This window comes from Staurois parvus, unplaced genomic scaffold (genome assembly GCF_062004578.1).
Source record: "Staurois parvus isolate SC_StPar_1 unplaced genomic scaffold, SC_StPar_1.0 ptg000518l, whole genome shotgun sequence".
In the NCBI taxonomy this organism is placed as follows: Eukaryota; Metazoa; Chordata; class Amphibia; order Anura; family Ranidae; genus Staurois; species Staurois parvus.
The window spans coordinates 1062312-1079798 of record NW_028318314.1 but is presented as its reverse complement, the minus strand read 5'-3'; the positions used below and the strand labels follow the sequence as shown (position 1 = coordinate 1079798).

The 17487-nt window shown below is 44.1% G+C and overlaps 1 protein-coding gene across 2 annotated transcripts in view; it reads right to left on the bottom strand.

The window, feature by feature from the left end:
• Positions 1-17487, bottom strand: part of LOC149451827 (A disintegrin and metalloproteinase with thrombospondin motifs 3-like) — an 815283-nt gene that overhangs the window by 201726 nt on the left and 596070 nt on the right. For both annotated transcript variants that reach the window (XM_089690124.1, XM_089690125.1), the window contains exon 6: positions 7150-7306. In XM_089690124.1, the coding sequence (XP_089546250.1) occupies positions 7150-7306 (157 nt within the window). The remainder of the gene's footprint in view (positions 1-7149; positions 7307-17487) is intronic.

Below are 17487 nucleotides of genomic sequence, written 5' to 3'. Positions count from 1 at the left end.
AAAAGTAAAAAATGCCACATTCACACAGGTCCTCTGTCCTGTAAAGCATGAATGAGTGGGTTGTTCATGGGGATGGAGCCACCTGCTACACTATGGGGACACAGCAGCTGTATGAACACAGGTTTTAATCTGACAGGTGTGAAGGCGTGGGGAAGTGGCCCTGAATGCTCACTGTCTGTGTTCAGGGCTGTACACCTGCACCCATATGCTTGTCAATTTATGACAGCATTTCCATAGTGTAACATAGGTTGCCTGCAAATGGCGACAGCCACAAAAACAAACCACTGATTTGCACTCTACGGGCCACAGCACCCATATGAATGAGCCCCAAGACCTCAGTTACGCACACAGCTTTATTTATTAACTCAGTACAGTTTTATAATTTAGATTTAACAGAAATTTGGTTGGAATTGTGTCCATTAATAATGTTTTTAGTGTATTTTTACCATAAATATAATTTGGATATTTTCTCTGGTGGTGGGGTCCTGTCAGGTAGGCTGTACGGGGCTCCGTGATATCTAACAGTGGCCCTGGGTGTATGCTTGTGTCTGTGCCACCTGTATAGTTAGGAAGAACAATAACTTCTTCTATGGAATACCTTGAACCTCTGCTATGTACCTCAATGTATCTAGGAATCGGACATGTTTTCAACTGAAAATACAACAAATATTAGTAATGTTTCCCCTGCAAATGAGGATCAGCTCCTCGGTCAAGAACAGCGATCTCGCCATGTCCAGATGTGGTCTGGAATTCCACAAAAGAACGATTCACAAAGACAAAAAATAGATTTGCAAATTACCACTAAACTCTCCTAACTACATTCCATCCACTAACACTTCCCACTACCACTTTCGGGTGCGCACGAACATCCTTACGCAAACGTGATGACGTATTTCCGGTATGACAGCTGCTCTAGCGCCTTCTCCAACAGCCGTCTTGGCGTTTATTTGTGCACCATAGCAATTTTCCACATGGCTCCATTGTGTATATGACATTCGTGAATATATGTTTGCAGCTCTATTGTGTATTTGGCATTGGCCAGTAAAGGCCCAAAGTCAACATAAATTGGGGGCCTAATTTATTACTGTTAAGAGGATTGTAGAAAAAGAATAGCTAGCTACACATTGAACACGACCTATTCATTGCTTCATAACATCGTCTTGTGGTACAATAGGGGGCTTTTGGTTTGTTAGTTTGGACATAGTTGCACATATGCACTCTAACAAGCTAGATTTGGGCATTATAGAGCTCGCAAAATATAAGTGTTAGCGGTGCTACTATGTTGAAATTGAACATGAAATAACCCTCCCAAAAAATTCATAGTCCAAACATTTATTGATCAAATACATATTCCACATTTATTTTCAGTAAATAAATTCAAACCTGGGATGGCATCATATAATAAAAGAATAAAATACCAATTTAAAGAGTCCACCAGTGCTTTCCAGAATCCCACGCAGCTGAACAGACCACAAACACACCCTGGTTTACTGGGTTAAAAAATTCAAAAGGATGTCCAGAACTTCAGGAACAATTATAAAAGGTGAGTGTTATCCTGCAGATGACTTTCCAAGTCTCTTATCAGATTTAAAATCCACTTATGCCAAATGGGTCAAACCTTTGCTTCACAAATATCTGTGAATATACCAACATCAATTCACCTCCAGTGATAAAGTGCTCCACCCACCACTTGCGCATCCTCTTACCAAATATTCAAATTAAAACCTAATATCATTCCATAGGTCAACAGATCAACATCTGTTGATGGATTGTAAATCTGGTAAGAGGCCTGTAAAGTCATCTGCAGGATAACACTTACCTTTTATAATTGTTCCTGAAGTGCTGAATATTCTCTTTAATTTGTTTTATAAAATACCAATTGCAGATATTTGAACTTACATAGTTTAGTGTTGCACCTCCAGCTTTTTCAGTGCTCACCCAGTTCTGCATTACACCTCACTCCACAATGTCGAGCCAGGCTTTTGCCATGGCTCGACTGTTAACCACCAGTCAGTTAACCACCAGTCATTTAATCATGCACTTCATTTAGCAACAGGGCCTGCAATTAGCTGTTTACACCCGCCGTTCCGTAAAGCAGAATAGAGATTCTGATCAGGTCCGCCTGCCCTTTTATTAGATCAGAACGTTGGTGTGAAAGGGGCCTTAATATCACTTAGTATGCAGTTTTCCCCCTCTCATTATGACTTCTACACATGCAGGACATCTGCTTACCACAATGTCTCTTTGTACTGTGTTTATTTGCAAATATTTCACTGGACAGAGAAAATCTTTCTCTGTATTTAGGCAGTTACCCAGATAAGAGTGTTATTTACAGAAAAAACGATCTTAAAAATACATGCAACATACATAATTGCTACAACCTGCTATGAGTATCTAAACCTGTATAGCCTCCTGGTCCTAAACTGGGGCTACCATGTAAATCTAGTTTTTGGCTGGGCTGTAGTTGGCTCAGACTAATTATACATTTTCTTATCTGGCATTCCCCTAATCTTGGTTTGGGTTGTGCACTTCTTACTCTCACCAGTAGGTGTCACTGGTACCACAGTCTATAGTGTGAGATTGCGCAACTAAACTGAGTTATGAATATTGGTATTTCTTCCAGACAGCCCAGTAGGAGGTTCTATGGCCACTGTTGCATTCTGGAAGAGGGTATATATATTTGGGGTGGGCCAGGTGCGCGCTCTCTTGCCTCAGGCTGAGGCCTGAGGAACTGCTGCTGGCGAGAACTCGGTGTTATGCCCAGAAGCCTGTCTGGGGCCTACCTGCTTTAACCCCTTCATGCCGGCCGCACGCAAGAGGTTCTGACACTGAAGCTGGGCTATATTCTGAAATCCAAGGAGTCTGCAAGTGATCTGTGTGGCATTTGAAACCCCTAACCTTCCACTCCCACTCCTTTTCAAGTTCAATAAAGCTTTGAAAAAAAATCTAAAGTGACTGGCGCCCAATTTATGTTCAAATCTCCCCTCTCTAGCCATGGACTCAGCCCAGGGGTAAATGCTAGCTCACTCCCTGCCCTTTGGAGGTGCTATCCAGAAGGACCAGGGGGGTGCTACACCTGCTTAAACATTGAAAGATCTAACCTTGACAACAAATCAGGACTTCTTGCAATTCGTGTTCTCATTGTCCTTAGGTTTAATGTCTTATATTTAGTGAGACACTTACTGAAAGTTCGTTCACATGGGTGGATGAGGGGTGGTAAAAATAGGCAGTTGAGCTGCTGCTTTACTACACCTCAACCTCCCCTCTTAGGCTGCAACAGGAGCTGGATGTGGTTGTGCACATGCCTTACTCGATGCTTTGCCACAGCAAAGAGTATACCACAGGTATCATTCAACATGCAATATTTCTGCCAAACGTGACCTATTCAAGTTTATAGGGACAGGCAGGCCTGGACTGAGACAAAAAATAGGCCTGGGCATGTTAGACTGAGCAGCCAATTTTTCCAGGAACTGGGAGTGGGGATGGACGTTCGCGGGGGGTGGTTGGTGATGATATTCACAAAGTCGGTGCTCGGCACTGTAATGTAAAGGGGCACTGTAATGATTACAGTTCATTCCTCCTAATATCACTGTGCCCCTTTATTACACTGCCATCACAGCCCCCCATCAAAGTGTCCCTTGCAGTCATCCCCCCTCCCTTTTCTCTATAATCACAGTGCCCCCTTTTACTCTCTGTCTCCCCTGCACAGTCCTTCCTTTGGCAGCCTGTGTGTCCTCTCCAGGGTCTCCTTCCCCATCGACGATGTCATCCTATCAGCAGGGTAGGGGGCAGGATGAGCTGCAGATCCAGGTCATATTAACAAGCGGGTGATTACTTGCTTGTTAATATGAAAAGACTCCGGCTCTTTGTGCAGATCTCGGACTCCTCCAACCCCCTGCTCTGCTAATAGGATGACATTGTTGGCGGGGCAGGAGAGCTGTGAGAGGAGACACAGGCATGGCCACATAGCAACCCCCTCTCTCAAGCACTCTGTATATTAGATCTTTTTAAGTTAGTCACTCTCTTTTTATATATGGGATTCCTCTCTTTATATCAGAACTCTCTTTCTATTTCTCTCTGTCCTATTTCTCTTCTTTTTTTTTATTCCATAAAGTTTTTTAGGGAAATACAAAAACATAACATACCATTGGTACAAGAAAGTAGAAGAGAAGGGGAAGGGGAGGGCAGGCCAAAAAAAAAAAGGCAGATACCATGAGTTATACACAAAGAAAGGTGACTATAAGTAATTTGCATAGACAATCATTTCAGGTCATACAGAATATTAATAGGATTGGTTGTGGGCGGTTAAGAAGTAACAAACAACCACAACAAACAGGTAAACGTATAATACTTGAGCAACATAATAAGGCTTCTGAGAGTTTCAAAACCAATAAATTCATATTTCTCTTCTATTTCTCTCTCATCAATTTTTCTCTCCTATCTCTCTCTCCCATCTCTCTCTGCTTCTATCTCTCCCTCTCTCTCTAGTATTTCTGTTTCTCTCTGTAGTAGATCTCTCTCTCTTCTATCTCTCTCTGATCTCAATTTCTCTCTGTATAGTAGTTCTCTCTCTCACACACTCTCCAGGCTCTCTCTGTCCTCTACCTCTTCTGGCTCTCCACCGTTCACATGTAGTCACTCTGCAGCCAATGGCCGGGCATGGTGTGGCCCCTGAATGCTCCTCCCTGAGTGTCAGTCCAGGTCTCGCCTCTTCCTCGCTTCTTCCACTCTGTGTGCAATCTGTGGTTGGATTGGCTGGGGGGCTCTGTGCAGATCTCCAGCTCCTCTTGCAGCGGAATGGAGACACAGGCACAGACGAATAGCTGGAGGTGAGCAGCAATCGTTGTCTGTGTTAGCCCTGTCCAGACCGCGGTTGCCACTTACCTCCCGCTGTGCGGCCTTGGTCACCAACATGCCAGAGACTGGTACTGGTCCATGGGCCCGGGGGTTAGGCACGGCGGCCCCGGCCTTCCGGGCAAATGCCCAGTGTGCCTCATGGCCAGTCAGGGCCTGGGGACAGGCCACAACCATCACATATATCATAGGCTCGTGAGTGCATTCCCATTCAAAATCCTTGCTTGGCTACCCAAAAAACCCCCAAAAAACAGGTATTTTGGAGGTGGCAGTATCGACTCCTGAAGACGTCTAGGCTTCTTGTTGCACCTTTGCAGATGTTTCTGTACTGCTCTCTGAAAAAATACCCTTAAATGGCATGTGTTTGTATCTTCAAAACAGAAACAGGTAGAAATATGTAATTCAGTTTGCAAAAATCATTGCAAAGCATGCAGTTGCAAGAAAAAGTATGTGAACCCCTTGGGAGTACGTGGAGTTTTGCATGAATTGGGCATAAAATGTGCTCTGAACGTCATCTAAGTCACAACAATAGAAGAACACAGTCTGCTGAACATAATACTACACAAACATTAGATGTTGCCATGGTTTTCTTGCACATAACAGTGCAGGGAGGAAAAAGTATGTGAGGCCCTAGCTTAATGACTTCTCCCAGAGCTAATTGGAGCCAGGAGTGAGCCAACCTTGACTCCAATCAGTGTGATGATATTGGATGTGTTGCTGACAGCTGTCCTGCCCTTAAAAAACACACACCTGTTTTGGGTTTACTGGTTTCAAGAAGCACTGTCTGATGTGAACCATGGCTCGCAGAAAAGAGCTCTCAGAAGACCTACGATCAAGAATTGTTGACTTGCATGAAGCTGGAAAGGGTTACAAAAGTATCTCCAAAAGCCTTGATGTTCATGTGTCCACGGTAAGACAGACTGTCTACAAATGGAGAAAGTTTAGCACTGTTGCTACTCTCCCTAGGCGTTGTCGTCCTGTAAAAATGACTGCAAGAGCACAGTGCAGAATGCTGCATGAGGTAAAGAAGAATCCCAGAGTGTCAGCTAAAGACCTACAGAAATCTCTGGCACATGCTAACATTTTTGTTGACACATCTACAATAAGGAAAACATTAAACAAGAATGGAGTACATGGGAGAACACCACGGAGGAAGCCATTGCTGTCCAAAAAGAATATTGCAGCACATTTGAAGTTTGCAAAAGAGCACCTGGATGTTCCACAGCACTACTGGCAAAATATACTGTGGACAGATGAAACCAAGATTGAGTTGTTTGGGAAGAACACACAACACTATGTGTGGAGAAAAAAATGCACAGCACACCAAAATCAAAACCTCATCCCCACTGTAAAACATGGCAGAGGGAGCATCATGGTTTGGGGCTGCTTTGCTGCCTCAGGGCCTGGACGGATTGTTGTCATTGATGGGAAAATGAATTCCAGAGCTTATCAAGACATTTTGCAGGAAAACGTATGACCATCTGTCCGCCAACTGAAGCGCCGCAGAGGATGGGTGATGCAACAGGACAATGACCCAAAGCATACAAGTAATTCAACAAAACAATGGCTGCAACAGCACAGAATACGCCTTCTGGAGTGGCCCAGTCAGAGTCCTGACCTCAACCCGATTGAAATGCTGTGGCATGACCTTAAGAGAGTGATTCACACCAGACATCCCAAGAATATTGCTACACTGAAACAGTTTTGTGAAGAGGAGTGGTCCAAAATTACTCCAGATCGTTGTGCAGGTCTAATCTGCAACTACAGGAAACGTTTGAGGTTATTGCTGCCAAAGGAGGGTCAACCAGTTATTAAGTCCAAAGGTTCACATACTTTTTCCTCCCTGCACTGTGAATGTTTACATGTTATGTGCAATTAAACCATGGCAACATCTAATGTTTGTGTAGTATTATGTTCAGCAGACTGTGTTCTTCCATTGTTGTGACTTAGATGACGTTCAGAGCACATTTTATGCCCAATTCATGCAAAACTCCACATAATCCCAAGGGGTTCACATACTTTTTCTTGCAACTGTATAATTGAACTACAGAGGGTTTTTTTTAACAATATTGGAGTCTGACTTAAAAAAAAAAAAGAAGAAGCATTAAGTAGTTAGTAACATACTGGACTACAGTGTTGAAGGCCTTTTGTAGTTTATCCAAGCCACTTATTTTTCTCTCATGAGTGTCAGGAAAACATACACCTGTGTACTTTACATATTCTCAATAAATAATATAGAACCATGCGATTGTCAGTAATAACTAGTTTTGGTGTAGTTTAATAGAGCACACTGACCTTGCATTCCAGAAGGTCCAAAATCCTGTCTTGTGAGAAATATTGCATGATCGTGATATTCAGCATGGTCAGAATCAGGTTTCTGTTGCAGATATGCCCATCGACACACATTTTCCAAGCTTTGCGAAGGGTTCCCAATTTCAATTAAACTAGAAGACTATGGAAAGAAAAAAACGACAGTTAGACTTACCGGTAACGGTGTTTCTAGGAACCTTCCGGGATAGCACATCTGAGAGAGATGCGGAGCTCCTTCCTGCCAGAAACACAATCAATTCACAGCTGTTATAAGTCCCAACCCTTCCCCTTGCCCCTTATTTTGTAATAAACTCCCGAAACCGGTCCACAAGGGGAATAATTCCACATAGGTACTTACCACCTACTACTTTCTATAATTTTTCCTCCCCCTTTAACAGGGTGGAAAGTAGGCCTGCCACCCTGGAAGGTTCCTAGAAACACCGTTACCGATAACTCTAACCATTCTTTTTCTCCTATCACCCTCCAAGACGGCACACCTGAGAGCATAATCAAGTAACCACAGGTCTACCTTAAGGTGGAACCACAGCATGTAGCATCTTCCGGCCTTGTTGTGACAGCACTTCAATCTGGTAATGCTTCAAGAAGCTGTCTTGACTGGACCAAGTAGCTGCACTGCAAATGGCCCTGGTTGAATAAGCCTTTGCTGGTGCAGGAATGCCTGAACGCTCATAAACTAGGACAATAGTTTGCCTAATCCACCTGGAGACCTAAGCTTTTGAAGTTTGGAGTCCCTTCCTTGGTCTAGAATATAGGATCAATAGATGGTTGGATCTCCTAAACTCTTTGGCCCTTTTCAAATTCTTTAAGTGAGTCCAAACAGTGAAATTTGTTTTCTTTTGTGTTATTAGGATTATCACAGAAGGATGGCAAGGTTAATTCCTGTGTCCTATTAAACAGGGAAGCTACCTTTGGTAGATACATTGGGTCTGGCCTGAGGGTGACCTGTTGGCAGGATCAACAAAAAGGGTTCATTAATTAGCAAACTTTGTAGGTCTTCTACTCTTCTGGCCATGGTGATAGTCATCAAAAAGGACAATTTTAAAGTCAGAGACTTGAAGAGAACCTCCTCTATAGGTTCAATTTGGTGCTTAGATAAGGCCTCCAGCACCCTGGTCAGATCTCACGGCAGAAACTTTCTTTTGTGAACGGGGCAATGCTCTCCCTGGCCATCAAAAACTTCTTAACCAAAGGTTATTTTGCTAATTTAGCATTAAGAAAAAAACTGAAAGCGCTGCAATTTTCACTCAAAGGGTGCTGACCACCACCCATTTTTCTACACTATCCTGGAGAAATTCTAGGATTATTTGAACAGAGGAAGAAGTTACCTGTTTCTGTTTACACAATGTACAAAATGTTTTCCGTACTTTTGAGTAAATCTTCCTAGTCACGGGTTTTCTGCTTAGGAGGAGAATGTCTACTACTCTATCAGAACAGCTCTTTCCCTTGAGGATCTGGCGCTCACTATTATTATTATTATACAGGATTTATATAGCGCCAACAGTTTGCTCAGCGCTTTACAATATAAAAGGAGACAATACAGTTCAATAGAAGAGGGATAAGAGGGCCCTGCTCCTTGGAGCTTACAATCTGAAAGATCTCCGGCCTGGGGTGCACCACCAGACCCTGTAAGAGAAGATCCAGCAAGATCAGAAGTTTACAAGGAGGTGTCACCGACAGGGTTTTCAGGGTCGCAAACCACACCCTCCTCCTTGGTGGTATTTGGAGGAGGTGGCCGGGTGGCTCACTGAGTTTCTGTAGGACTCGTGGGATTAGTGCCAGAGGGGGAAAAGTATATGCCAGCTTGAACTGCCAGATCTGGGTCAAGGCATCCAGGCCTTCTGACTCTCTCGATATCGAGAATTACCTCCTTACCTTCCTGTTCTTGCCATTGGCAAATAGGTCTATTTCTGGGCTGCCAAATTGTTGAACCAGAGCCTGGATTACCTTTGGGTTCAACTCCCTCTCCCTCTGCCTGATTGGCTAGCGACTGAGGAAGTCCACCTTCTGCTTGTTTGTCCCTTTTATGTGAACTACCGCTATTGGGAAAACCTTCCCTTCGGCCCAGTGCAGGATCTCCTTGGAAAAGGAGAATAAAGATGTCTGGATCTGGTTCCTCCTTGATGATTCAGATATGCCACAGTGGTGGCATTGTTGCAGCTGACCTGAACCACCGTGCTGAGATACTGGTCTCAAAGGCCTTCAGTGCTTTGCCTACCACCAATATTACTATGTCCCAGGGAACTTGTGCTTTGGCTTTCCTAGGCGAGCTATCCAACCCCAGTTGCTTGCATCTGTGATGACTTTCAGGGGGTCCCACTGGGCCCAGGGCTTGCCATCTTGTAGATTGCTGGAGATAATCCACCACTCTAGGGAGGATTTTACCTGTGGAGAGAGGACTATCTTTTAGTCCAGGGATTTTTTCTTGTCCCAGCAGGAAAGAAACAAGAACTGAAGGTCTCTTGAATGGAGCTGCGCCCACACAGTGGTCGGAATGCTTTCATTAATTGACAAATTTTGTAGGTCTCCTACTCTTCTGGCCGTGGTGATAGCCAACAAAAAGGACAATTTTAAATTCAGAAACTTGAAGAGAACCTCCTCTATAGGTTCAAATGGGTGCTTCGATAAGGCCTCTAGCACCCTGGTCAGATCCCACAGCGGAAACCTCTCTTTTGTGACTGGGGCAATGCTCTCCCTGGCCATCAAAAACTTCTTATCTAAAGGTTCTTTTGCTAATCTGGCATCAAAAAAAACTGAAAGCGCTGCAATTTTCACTCAAAGGGTGCTGACCGCCACCCATTTTTCTACACTATCTTAGAGAAACTCCAGGATTATTTGAACAGAGGAAGAAGTTACCCGATTCTGTTTACACAATGTACAAAAGGTTTTCCATACTTTTGAATAAATTTTCCTAGTCACAGGTTTTCTTCTTAGGAGGAGGATGTCTATTACTTTATCAGAACAGCTCTTTCTCTTGAGGATTTGGCACTCACTAACTAGGCCATCAACTAAAAGATCTCCAGCCTAGGGTGCACCACCAGACCCTGTAAGAGAAGATCCAGCAATATCGGAAGTTTCCAAGGAGGTGTCACCGACAGTGTTTTCAGAGTCGCAAACCATGCCCTCCTCCATGGTGGTATCTGGAGGAGGTGGCCGGGCGACTCAATGAGTTTTTGTAGGACTCGTGGGATTAGTGCCAGAGGGGGAAAAGCATATGCCAGCTTGAACTGCCAGATCTGGGTCAAGGCATCCAGGCCATCTGACTCTCTCCCCCTCTCTCGAAATATCGAGAAGTACCTCCTCACTTTCCTGTTCTTGCCATTGGCAAATATGTCTACCAAATTCTGGGCTGCCAAATTGTTGAACCAGAGCCTGGATTACCTTTGGGAACAACTCCCTCTCCCCCTGCTTGATTGGCTAGTGACTGAGGAAGTCAGGTTGTTTGTCCCTTTTATGTGGACTGCCGCTATTGAGAGAACCTTCCCTTCGGCCCAGCGCAGGATCTCCTTGGAGAAGGAGAATCAAGTAGAAGTCTGGATCTGGTTCTTTCTTGATGATTCAGGTATGCCACAGTGGTGGAGTTGTTGCAGCTGACCTGAACCACCCTGCTGAGATACTGGTTTCAAAGGCTTTCAATGCTTTGCCTACCACCAATATGACCATGTCCTAGGGACCTTGTGCTTTGGCTTTCCCTAGGTGGTCCCACTGGGTCTAGGGCCTGCCATCTTGTAGATTGTTGGGAATTATCCACCGCTCTAGGGAGGATTTTACCTGTGGAGAGAGGACTATCTTTTTGCCCAGGGATTCTCTTTTCCCAGCAGGAAAGAAACAAGAACCGAAGGTCTCTTGAATGGAGCTGTGCCCACTAAATGGTCGGAATGCTTGCTGACAACAGTTCCAGTACCCTTAGAGCTTCCCTTCCGAAGCATGAGGGTGCTTTTATCAGACTTTTCACCAACATATTAATTTTCTCCACTTTGTCCCTTGGTAGGAAGAGTTTTTGTACTCTTGTGTCTACCTAGAAAGGTTTTAACCTGCTCTGGCTCCAGCGAGAAATTTTCTGTACTCACTATCCAGCGCAGCAACTCCAGGGCGGTATTTACCTTCCCCATATCTGCCTTCACCTGAGTAGCAGAGGGACCAAAAATTAGTAAATCGTTTAAATAGGGAATCAGAGTTATGCCCTGGAGGGGCAGGAAGGCCAGCTAGATATTTTGTAAATATTCTTGGACTGGCCACTAGCCCAAAGGGAAGGGCCCTGAATTGCCACTGGAAATTTTCTTTCCATTACTTTCGCAAACCTTAGGTATGCCTGATGTTCTGGGTGGACTGGAGCATGCTTGAGGTCCAGTGTTATCATAATTTTTACTTGCAGAAGGTTCTTGCGCACTGAGTGTATCTCATACTATCTGCATAGAAAACCTCTTGTACTCCAGGAACTTGTTCAGATTCCTGAGATTTATAATTAGGCGGTATTTCCCTGGGGGTTTTCCTGAGGGTTTGCGAACAACAAATATGTGGGAGAACGAGTTAAGGTGATCATCTTTGGGAGCCTTGATGTGAACTCCAGGTGGTAGCCTTCTTGTACTAAATGACAGATGTATGTGCTGTCTGATATTCTCTCCCATTGGGAGAGAAAGTGTGACAGGCAGCCCCCTACCCTGATCCTGGTGTCATTTTGTTTCTCTGGCACTGGCGCCTGGTGAGGAAAACCAAAGCAAATTCCTCCTTTGTTTTCCTCTACCCCATTTGCCTGCCCCACTTCTTACTGGGTCCCTTTTTGTCTCTCTGTTAGTTCTTCCCTGAGAAGCCATGAAAAAAACTCTTGGTTTACTTTTTGATGTAAGGTCACCCTCCCACGCTTTAACCCAAATAGCTCTTCTAGCTAAGTTTTAGCGGAGGCTTTAACAGACTCAACTGCGGAATCTGCTAGGTATGAAACTGCCTTCCCTACGATAGAAAGGGAGTCTAGTACCTTTTCTGACTTTGTTCCCTGAGACAGGTTTTTGGTAAGCCTTTAACCCAGAAATCTGAATTTCTGGCAACACAGCTGCTGCCAAAGAGGGGCCTGTAGCAGAGGTGTTAGCCATGCTTTTTGTTTTTTAAGGAGGGACCTATGATCCATCAAATCCCTTATACTCCCTGAATCCTCAAAGGAGAGGTAAGACCTTTCAGTAACTTGAGACATCCTTATTAGGAAGCTTGAAGAATTTTTCCTTATCCTCATCCTTAAAGAGGAACCTTCTTTTTCACGTTTTTGGTATGACTAGTCTTTTTTCAGGCTCTTTCCATTCCTGTAGGATTAGGTCCTTTAAAGATTGGTGAAAAGGGAACACCCTAGAGTGTGCCTTGACCAGACCCCTGTACATTTTGTCCTGTGCTGAAGCTTCTTTGGAAGTCTCCGAGACCTCTTCTGTGGTGTAAAATGCCTGCAGGAGCCCTTACAGATCTTCCAGGACAAAAAGATGCCTGCCTGGCTTAACCTCCTCACTTCCCTCGCTGCCCAGGTCCACATCTATCTCTTCTCCAAAGCTGTGGTCTAACTTAACCTGGCTTCCTATCTTTCCTCTTTCCTCCTCCCCCCTAGCCTTGGAGGCAGTGTCTGAGGATGGGAGAAATACACTCGGCCCTTCTCTAGAATTAAGACTGTGAGGACTGGCCTTCTTTAAGGGAAAGCTCTGGTCTCTGCGGTCGTGCCATAGAAGTACGGAATGACTGGATTGAAGTCACTATCTCCACTTGCAAAAAAAAATCTTTCATCAAGCCTGAGACCTCTTTTCCTGCCAGCTTGTTGATACATCTATAACAAAAAGATTTATAGTAGGACCTAGGTCATTTCTCCCCACAATAACCACACTTTTTAGAGGAGCTAGACCCAGTAGAGGCAGGAGGTGGTTTATCAGGGGCCTCCTGGGTTTGGCTTGGGGGATCTGTAAGAGACAAGAGGGAAACCAAACAGTCACTCTTCCTGTCCCCCTAACTGCTGGCTGAACACATAGTTGGGGGGGCGTTGGGGTACCTACCCGGTCCCTTTAAGCTGACTACCTGGGCAATCTGGGTCCCTTGCATCCCCCTGGCCCTTCCCCACCAAGAAAGGCACTCACCCAGTCCTGGCGTGGACTTCCTCCTTCTCCATGAGGTGGCTGGCATGGTCTCCTGCTGCAGTCACCAAAGTTGCTGGTCTGGGCAGCCAACCGATCACACTGCCTGCTTTCTCCCACACTGAGCCTTCGGTCCTGCCCACTTCCAGTCAAGCGGCCAGGAAATCCTGCTTCTGCCAAAGCGAAGCTTGGAGCGCTCCAGCGAGGAACCTGAGCAGTCACCCAACAGGAGAAAGGAAAAGAAAGCGCAGCAGTCTATGGCATACTGCAGCAGTGGTTCACAATCCCCTGTGACTAGAATGCTGGTGCCAAATCAGAGGTGGCCTGTGAGAAGGACAGAGCCTTCAAGTTAGTTCAGCCCTCCCTGGCCTCCCTATGCCTGCTTCACAGGGGTACCATTCGACCTTTCCCAGTCTTCTGGACACAAGGAAATGACAAACGTTCCATTGCAGGGAGAAACATAATCAATACTGTGGGCAAGTTGAAGGGTGGGAACTTATAACAGCTGTGAATTGATTGTGTTGCTGGCAGGGAGGAGCTTCTCATCTGTCTCAGGTGTGCCATACTGGAATCTGATAGGAGAAAAAGAACTTCTGATGTGAAAAAATAATAGTTATTAGAGTTTATAACCTAATTTCGACATTAACTTAAAGGGTAACTCCACATTCATGGGAAAAAATTAGCAAATAAAAGAAAATATACCGTATACAATTGCAACACATGTCATATTGTAATTGAATGCAGCACTGTAATTTTCTGTAAAATGCAGTGCAATATGGGTACTGGCTAATGTCTCCCATACAGATTCACTCTGCACATGAACACAGGCAAACTGCTTTTCCTTCAAAATAACAAAAGGTAGGAATCTGCAGCAAAGTTTTTTTAAAACCCTTGTAATGTACATTGATCACCTAGAGGGGAATATTTTTTTTCTCAACAAAAATGGATTTAATCTTTAAAGCTGATCTCCTGGCAGATATGAAACACAAATCTGTTATGTATTCATAAATCATGGTACAATATATTTTTAATCGGTTAAGGACCGCCCACAGTACATTTACTGCTACAGGGCGGCCCCTGTGCACAGGATCACGTATACATACGTGATTTTGCATTTCTGGGTAGGGGGCGCGCCCCCGATCGCGAACCTGGGTGTCAATTACCAGGTCCCGGCCAGTGATTACCCGCAGGCGCCCGGTGATTACTGACGATCACCAATAGGGAGGAGGGCTGCATTGTTTACCAACAGCCCTCCTCCCTGTCAGCTTGGGCACACTGCTCTGGATGGCGGAGCAGAACCATCCAGAGCAGTGTGCTTACGGTGAAACACTCCCATCACAGTTAACCCTTTGATTGCCTCTTATGTTAACCCATTCCTGCCCATTAGTACAGTGTCAGTGCTTTTTTTTAGCACTGATCACTGAATTGGTGTCACTGGGGATGTCAGTGACACCAAGTCTATTCTCCCCAGTGTCAGAATGCCCGCCGCAGTTCCGCTATAAGTCGCTGATCGCCGCCATTATTAGTATAAAAAAAAAAATCCAGTATCTATACCGCCATTTGTAAATGCTATAACTTTCACATAAACCAATTAATTTACATGTATTGGGATTTTTTTTTTAGCAAAGACATGTTGCAGAAAACATTTTGGCCTAAATTTATGATGACATTTGACTTTTAAATTTTTTTACTGGACATATGTTATAGCAAAAAGTCCAAAATATTGTATTTTATCTCATAATTGTCTGTCTTTTTTTTTATAGCGCAAAAAATAAAAACTGGAAAGGCAATCAAATACCACCGAAAGAAAGCTCAATTTGTGGGATAAAGAGGACGTAAATTTCATTTGGGTGCAGTGCTGCATGAGCGCGCAATTGTCAGTTAAAGTAACGCACCCCCATAACGCAAACCACTTCTTTAACTGCTTCCTGACTGCCCTATAGCGGAAATACTGCTACAGGGCGGCACGGGTGCACAAAATCACACACACATATATATATATATATATATATATATATATATATATATATACGTGATTGGCGCTCCCGTGGTTTTTACTCCCCTCCCAGATAGTGTCAGATTGCCAGTCAGTACACCAGTCATCACATTTAACCCCTTGATTGCCAGGAACACGCACATACACAATAAACCTCCATTGCTAGTATAGTGTCTGAACGAATCATTAATGTTGGGCATAAAATGCCCCCACTCCCCAAAATGACCTCTTTTTGGAAAATAGACAACCCAAACTATTTGCTGAGAGGCATGTTGAGTCAATAGAAGAATTTATTTTTTTACCACAAGTTTTTGAAAAATGACAACAAAATATATATATATACAGTCATGGCCGAAATTGTTGGCACCCTTGATATTTTTCCTGAAAATCAAGTATTTCACACAAAAAAGGTATTGCATTAACACATGTTTTGCTATACACATGTTTATTCCCTTTGTATGTATTGGAACAAATATAAAACAGAGGCAGAAAAGCAAATATGACATAATGTCACACAAAACCCCAAAAATGGGCTGGACAAAAGTATTGGCACCCTTAACTTAATATTTGGTTGCACACCCTTTGGAAAACATAACTGAAATCAGTCGCTTCCTATAACCATCAATAAGCTTCTGACACCTCTCACCCGGAATTTTGGACCACTCTTCCTTTGCAAACAGCTCCAGGTCTCTCTTATTGGAAGGACACCTTTTCCCAACAGCAATTTTAAGATCTCTCCACAGGTGTTCAATGGGATTTAGATCTGGGCTCATTGCTGGCCACTTCAGAACTCTCCAGCGCTTCTTTGCCATCCATTTCTGAGTGCTTTTTGACGTATGTTTGGGGTCATTGTCCTGCTGGAAGACCCAGGATCTTGGACGCAAACCCAGCTTTCTGACACTGGGCCCTACAGTGCGACCCAAAATCCTTTGGTAATCCTCAGATTTCATGATGCCTTGCACACAGTCAAGGCACCCAGTGCCAGAGGCAGCAAAACAACCCCAAAACATCATTGAACCTCCACCATATTTTACCGTAGGTACTGTGTTTTGTTCTTTGTAGGCCTCATTCCGTTTTCGGTAAACAGTAGAATGATGTGCTTTACCGAAAAGCTCTATCTTGGTCTCATCTGTCCACAAGACGTTTTCCCAGAAGGCTTTTGGCTTACTCAAGTACATTTTGGCAAACTGTAGTCTTGCTTTTTTATGTCTCTGTGTCAGCAGTGGGGTCCTCCTGGGTCTCCTGCCATAGCGTTTCATTTCATTTAAATGTCGACGGATAGTTCGCGCTGACACTGATGCTCCCTGAGCCTGCAGGACAGCTTGAATGTCTTTGGAACATGTTTGGGGCTGCTTATCCACCATCCGGACTATTCTGCGTTGCAATCTTTCATCAATTTTCCTCATCCGTCCACGACCAGGGAGATTAGCTACAGTGCCATGGGTTGCAAACTTCTTGATAATGTTGCGCACTGTGGACAAAGGCAAATCTAGTTCTCTGGAGATGGACTTGTAACCTTGAGATTGTTGATATTTTGCCACAATTTTGGTTCTCAGGTCCTCAGACAGTTCTCGTCTCCTCTTTCTGTTGTCCATGCTTAGTGTGGCACAGACAGACACACAATGCAAAGGTTAAGTGAACGTCTCTCCTTTTTATCTGCTTTCAGGTGTGATTTCTATATTGCCCACACCTGTTACTTGCCCCAGGTGAGTTTACAGGAGCATCACATGCTTGTAACATTCTTATTTATCCGCAGTTGTGAAAGGGTGCCAATACTTTTGTCCAGCCCATTTTTGGAGGTTTGTGTGACATTATGTCGAATTTGCTTTCTTTCCTCCCTTTTTTTGTTTTGTCCCAATACACACAAAGGGAATAAACATGTGTATAGCAAAACATGTGTTAATGCAATACGTTTCGTGAGAAATACATGATTTCCTGGAGAAATATCAAGGGTGCCAACAATTTCGGCCATGACTGTATATATTTTTTTTTTATTTTTTTTTACACAAAATTGTCACTTAAATGATTTATTGCTTACACATGCCATGGGTATATGTGGCGTTACTCTCCAAAATACATTCTGCTACTTCTCCCAAGTATGGGGGTACCACATTACCACATGTGAGAGACTATTTGGCAGTCTAGCCAAGTACAGGTCCCCAAAATCCAGTAAGCACCTTCAGGCTTTTAAAAGGCTTTAGTTCCTCA